Genomic DNA, 6,180 nt, shown 5'->3' on the forward strand with positions numbered 1-6,180 from the left:
AGGCGGGGGGAAAAGAGAGAAAGAGACGTAGCCTCTCTCTCCACCACCCCCCGGCTCTGCCAGCCCCTCGCCTGGTGCCTGCAGTTTGCACTCGGAGTAAATAGTTCCCACACATGGTCCACATTTTGCACAGCAGCAGCGTGTTTCCTCTCGGTCTCTCGTTGCTGCTCTCCGAGCAAAGGGAAAAAAAAAAAAAAGAGCGAGAGAGGTTTAGAGGAAGTTAAAAATCAGACGCGCTGAGAAAAGACTCTGCGTTACACACATCCTGAATGAAAGCGAAAGCGCAGCGTTTCGGCCCTCTGAGCGCCAAGCTCTCACCTCCTTAGTAATGTCACTAAAATACATGTTGGACATACCACAGTAATTGCTTACACCCGGCGAGAGGGGCTCTCGGGCGCTCACAATAGCCGGGCTGGCTGCGGAGCCCGCCGGGGGAGGCCGTGCTGCAGCTGCACGGAGGGAGCGCCCCGGGCGAGCCGGGCTCCCTCCTCGCCGCCGGGGTATTCCTCCTCCCTGGAGATGGAGGTGCCCGCCAGCCAAGCCGTGCGTGCAGAAATGGAGATGTCCTGCACCCGCCCGGCGTTTACTTTAGCAGGGCACCGAGTATCCCTGGAGAGGCGGCGGGACGCGAGGAGTGGGGATGCTGGGTGTGCCCCAGCTCTAGGTGGGTCGCGATCGTTTCTCTGCACTCGGGTCCACCCCCGGGCCTGCGAACTGCTGGTTGCCCCGTGCCTGGGGAGCTGGAAGGCAGGGTGCCCGAGCGGTGTGTGCCGCTGGGAAACCATTATCCTGCGTCCGTCCTCCTTTTCTTCTCCTTCCAGGCCCCGGCTCCGTCCCTGCCCGCCCCTGAGCCAGGATCAGCCAGATGATCCTCAGGCCCGCGGCTGAGTGGCAGCCGTTTCGTGGGTAGCATTAGGGCTCGGCCACTCCGCGCTCCCGTGACCCCACCGTGTCTCTCTCCCTCCACCGCGGCCTCTCCGAAGCCCAGTGCCCCATCAGCTCTCGCTGTGTGATATTTAAAAGAAGGGTTGCATTCTCCCCAATAGAAGCCCACTCGTTTCCTTGTTGCCAGGAACAAAGCGTACATTCAGAGGGGTGGCTGTTGACGGCTCCCTCTGTATAGCACTGGAAAGCGGGTGGCCTTTGGTTACTGGCAAGGAAAATTCTAATCAGGGTGCTTGTAAGCGGGGCTTTATAGAAGCTTAGTTACAAAAGGCTTACACCAGAGTAATGCAATAACTATAATAACAGCCAGGGAGCCCTAAAGAGGGTGGAATGTGCTTGTGTCTGGATGATTTTCCCCGCTCGCACAGAGAGGGACTGTTTACCGCGAGTGCCATTAAGTATCGCTGGAAACTCACCAACCGCAGACTTATTTCAATATACTTTATTGTTGCATCTGCTCTAAAAGCAGCTTGCTTCGGACGACTTTTAGATCGTCCTAGAGGAGAAGGGGAGAGAGGCTGCCCTCCAGTATGGGAGGAGGCTCGGATCAGAGGGGCAGTGCCACGAGTGAGGGAGCTGCGAGCCGGGACCCAGCCGAGCGGGCTGGCCGGAGCGCGTCCCAGCAGGGCCGTCTCAGAACAAAGCGGCGAGGCGAAAGGGCCCTCCGCGCCCAGCGGGACAAAGCCGTCAGGCTCCTGCCCCTGGGGGTGGGTGCGTCCCCTCCATTACCCTTCTCAGCTGACACGTCCGACAAGGGAGAGGGGGCCCGGAGGCAGACATTGAGGAGGAGGGGGGAGTATCGCCCTCCCGCCACTTGGGCCGACGCCCCGAGGCGCGCCTGGCAGCGGTGACCCCGCTGTTCCGGCTCAGCCGCTCCGGCTCGACGCGGCTAATGGGATCAGCCACTGCCCTCCGCCACCGCTGCCGCGTGTTGATTTTTCCAACCTCTCCGCCCGGCCCTGCTGCCCGCCGTCCCCCAGCCAGACCCGGCTACCGCTTGGCCGCCGGCAAGAGGCCGCGGCTTCGGAGGGCAGGAAATGGCTTGGCCGGGGAGCCGGGGCGGTCACCCCCCCCCGCCGCGATCCCGGGGCACGGTGACGGCCGGCGCGGGCTGCGCCGGGAGGCGCCCCGGGGACCGCGGCGGCCCTGGGGCGGGACACGAGAGGTGGGCAGAGCTCCACCGCCACCCCGTTGCCACCCTCCCCCGGCACCCCCGAGCAGACTTTGCAGCGCTTTATTTTAACGGAACAACGGAGCGCGGCGAGCAAACTGCTGCTCCGCGCAGGGCAAGAAAAATGGGTTTTTAATAGGCAAGGTCGGCGTGCTTGGCAGCCGGCCATCGCGGCCGGGGAAATAAACAAACAGAGGAGCTGCGACTTCAGGTCGGAGCAGAAGTTGCGCTCCCGGCGAGATGAGCCCGTGGCGTGGTCGGCAGGGCGAGCGTGCAGCCGCGTACGGAGCCACCACGGCGAGCATCTCCGGCCCCCCAGCTGGCCCCGGCTCCGGAGGCGACGCGCGGGGTCCCGCGACCCCGGAACAGGAGCGGGGCAGGCTCCGGCTGCGCCCCTGCGCTGCCGGGCGCAGTGCCGGCGAGCTGGCAGCGGGCGGAGGGCAGCTGGCCGCCCTTGTTTATCGCGTTCCGGCGGTGTTGCACGCCCAGCCGCTGCTGTGCTGCACGGCCGGCCCCGGGGAGGCAGGAAGGGAGAGGTGGAGGGAGTGGGAGCGGAGCCTCCCGATCGCGAAGCGGCAAGACGGCCGTGTGCCGGAGGGTTTCGAACGATGCCCGCGGGACTCCCGCCCCGGGGCTCGGCGGTGCCGGCCCCTCTGGCCGCACCGCGGGGGCGCCGCGCTCCCGCTCTCGCGGCGCGTTCCGGGCTCGGTGCCGAGCCCTCCCGGCTGCCGCGCATCAGCCTCCCCGCTGCCTCCCGCCGCCGCCTCGCTCACTCGCGGCTCTGCAGGCAGCAGGGCAGAGCTGCTCCCGCTGTCTCCCCAGTGGCCCCAGCGGCCTCTGACTGGCCTGTACGTCTTGCCGCCGCTCGAGGAAGAGCCTGGGGAAGGGATGAGGGGACGGGGGTCCGTTCCTTCTCTCACCCTTCCCGAGCCTCTCTGCAGCGTCTGCCGCCGCAGGCCCACACGGGGCGAAAGGTGGCCCCCGGTCCGAGCAGGGGCTGTGCACACCCTCTGCTCTCGGACTGCTCAGCAGGGACTTTGGTTTAGCACCCAGCCACTAACAGGGCAGGAGAAGCCTCGACGCTCCCGGGGTGAGGAAGGGACTATCCCTGTGTGCTCTGGGCAGAGGAGGGCGAAGGGAGCTGTGTTAGGAGAGCGAAGAGCGAAGTCCAAGCCTGGGGAAGCTGGACGAGAGCTCGGGAAGAGTCCGGCAGCACTCGCCCCGGCGGTCACAGACCCTTCCCGCGCTCACTGCTGCCATGGCTTGCGCCGGAGCACGGCCCGAACTGGGGCCCCGATTCGCTGGGAGGAGGCTCGGGGACGGGCCGAGCCCCCGAGTTCCCACAGGGGCACAGCTTGGGCTCCTTGCGCTGCTACACCATCACCATCACCTCTCGGACACATCGCGGCAGAGGGGAGAACCACCCCCGCCCTGTCCCCCCACGCCGCTCCCCGCAGCTGGGCACGGAGACAAGGCGGGCTGCGATCGGGACGGGCGCTGGGCAGGGCGGCGGCCGCTGTCAGCGGCGCTGCTGCTCCTTGCCGTCCGGGCAGCTGCCAGGTTTTTGGCAGATTGCTCTGCAGACGGCTCCCAAGGACTCCTGCAAGGGCTGAGACGGGTCACGGGAAAGAGCTGAATAGTGCGAGAGGCCGGGATAAAAGAGGGGAGAGTCGAGCCAAGGAGAGAGGGGTCCAGTCAGGGTGGAGAAAAGGGAGAGAAGCGAAGAGCCGGGGGAAAGGACAGGCAGAGCCACCGGCCTGCAAAATGCCCAGTTGGCAGCATTGCCGAGAAGCTGGGAAGCACTGCAGCCCCGACAACCAGGGGAAAGGGGCGATGAAGAAGCAACCTGAACAGGGCAACGACTGTCTCTTACAGACCTGGTGTGACCCATGGTTTAAAAAATCTAGCTTCCCCTTCTAGTGCCAGGGTGTACCTGCAGGGTAGTCTCTGCCTTTCTGTCTCTCGTCCCATTATTCCACTACAATCTAATCCTTCTGTTGTGACCTACAGCAGAGCTCTGATTTATTTTTAATGCGTTCCGATTCCTGTTCCGTTGTCAAGAGATGCATTGAGATTCATTTTCCAACCCCTGCTTTTCATACTTCTGTTCTGCTGGAGGGACCCGCCAATAGAGTTTAATTCGATTTGATATGATTTAATGAACACCTTTATCTTTTGTTTTTAGCAGAAGGATAAAGAATACAACTGCATTCAGCTTTTGCTAAATCAGACATGTTTCCCACCGAAATCCTATCTGGTGACACACACTCACTGTAACATTTCATTAACAACCCCCTTGATATATTGATTTTTAATATTTGTATTAAATGTTGTGTAAAATTGAACTCAGGCGTTAGAAGAGATTGTGCAAGTCACAAGACATGACTCCTACTTAATTGTTATTTTTTTTTTCGGTCCTGGAACAACAGTTGGAAAGAGGCCAGCAGGAGAGAAAAAAATTAAAAATAAATTCTCCGGGGGGGGGGGGCGAGGAAGATAAAGGGTAGTGCCCGGGGGAATGCAGAGGAGATGGGGAGAAAGCGCAACCCGGGCGGGTAGCAGGGCCTGGCCGATGCCCTGCCGAGACCCCCAGCCTCTGCAGGCCCCTCTGGGGCCGCCCCCGCCCGCCCCATGCCCTGGGCCGAGGCGGCCGCCCGGCTCCCCGCTGCTTCCCCTGCTCTCCCGGCTCGCTCGCTCCGTGTCGCCTCCCTCCCTCCTGCTCCATATGGTTTCTCCCCTCCTCCTCTTCTTCTCCCCCCTCCATGTTGTCTCCGTGACTCTCCCCGCTCCACGTTACGCCTCCGTTCCCCGGGGGAGTGTTTCCCCACCGCGGCGTGGAGGGGCCCCGCAGAGCGGCCCGGCCTGGCCGAATGTCTGAGGGTTCAACCGGGCCATCTCTCAGCTCAGAGGGGCAAGCGGGGGACACTGGGGGTCAGGAGAGGGCCACGAGGAGGGGTGCCAGTCAATCTCCCGGCCAGAGAGTGAGTTTCCCGGGTGTGCGGAAGAAGAGCTTGAAGAAGTTCATCTCCTCCACGCTCCCCTCCTTCTTGTTTTCTTTCTCTCTCCGCCCGATCTTCTCCGCACCTTCCTTCCCCCTCCCCCCCCAGGAATACGAGGCATTCAGAGATCAACATAATTCACCTGCATCAAAAAAAACCTCGCGAGCTATAAACTAGCGGCTGATCCTCCGCTTAGACTAGTGTTTAGCCGTTCATGCATCATGAGTGTCAAATAAATGCCTGATTGAGGCCCTCAGCGGAGGAATTAGCTTTCCTTGTGCTGGAAATGCATAATAGAGAAAGTGCTGAGGCATCCTCCCCGGAGTTAGCTCAGGCTCCGCTCCCTGCTCTCCTCGTTTCGGGAGTTTTCCCTCCCTCATTCCGGCTCTGTTACCCTGCCCGCCCCCCCCCCCTCCTCCCCGCCTATCGCCTGCCCTTATCAGCATGCCCAGCTGGCCAGGGGCGAGGGAAGTTTTCCAGTGTGTCCCGGACTGAGGGGGGCCGGCTGAGGGCTGAAGGGAGAAGCCGAGCATCTCTGCCGCTGCCCCGGCGGCGCTGCGGGGGGCACTGCGGGGAGCGCTGCCTCGGCCGCCCGGGGCTGGGCGGGGGCGGAGGGACCGGCAGGGGCGGGAGGGCCCTCAGCGAGCTCCTTGTCGCTTGGCCGCCCTTCCGCGCCGGGGGCCTCATCCTGCCGGCGGGTACGACCCAGCCCCGGAGTTTGGTGGCCAAGAGGGGCGGGGTGGGGGGGTGGAAGGCTGGTGGAGCGCTCGGCTCCGCCGTCCCGGTCGCCCTCCGCGGCTCCGCGCCGGGCTCGCTGCCCGGGCGGGTCCGAAGTCCCCGGGAGCAGGGGACGCCGCCGGAGCTGGCGGTCGAGGTACACAGGGGTTAACAGGGAGGAGCAGTTAAAGTGCACGGGCTGCAGATGCTTTTCAGGCCTCGGTGTCTACCGTTTTAAATTAAAAAAATGCACCCGGCCCGACCATGCACCAGTGACCTGCAATTTCCCCTTCTTTTCAAACTGAAATACGGCCAAACTATCTTCAAGTTAACTTAAGGGCTGGGGAC

General features: G+C 62.9%; 1 protein-coding gene across 1 annotated transcript in view; it reads left to right on the plus strand.

Moving 5' to 3' along the window:
* The first annotated feature begins 2,356 nt into the window (after positions 1–2,356).
* Positions 2,357–6,180, plus strand: part of LOC114061089 (elongin BC and Polycomb repressive complex 2-associated protein-like) — a 15,464-nt gene continuing 11,640 nt past the window's right edge. Inside the window, exon 1 of the mRNA XM_027891568.1 lies at positions 2,357–2,964. Coding sequence (XP_027747369.1) covers positions 2,357–2,964 — 608 coding nt within the window. The remainder of the gene's footprint in view (positions 2,965–6,180) is intronic.

Source organism: Empidonax traillii, unplaced genomic scaffold (genome assembly GCF_003031625.1).
Source record: "Empidonax traillii isolate 1590-97213 ecotype Southwest subspecies unplaced genomic scaffold, ASM303162v1 scaffold1:size7828297, whole genome shotgun sequence".
NCBI classification, from domain to species: domain Eukaryota; kingdom Metazoa; phylum Chordata; class Aves; order Passeriformes; family Tyrannidae; genus Empidonax; species Empidonax traillii.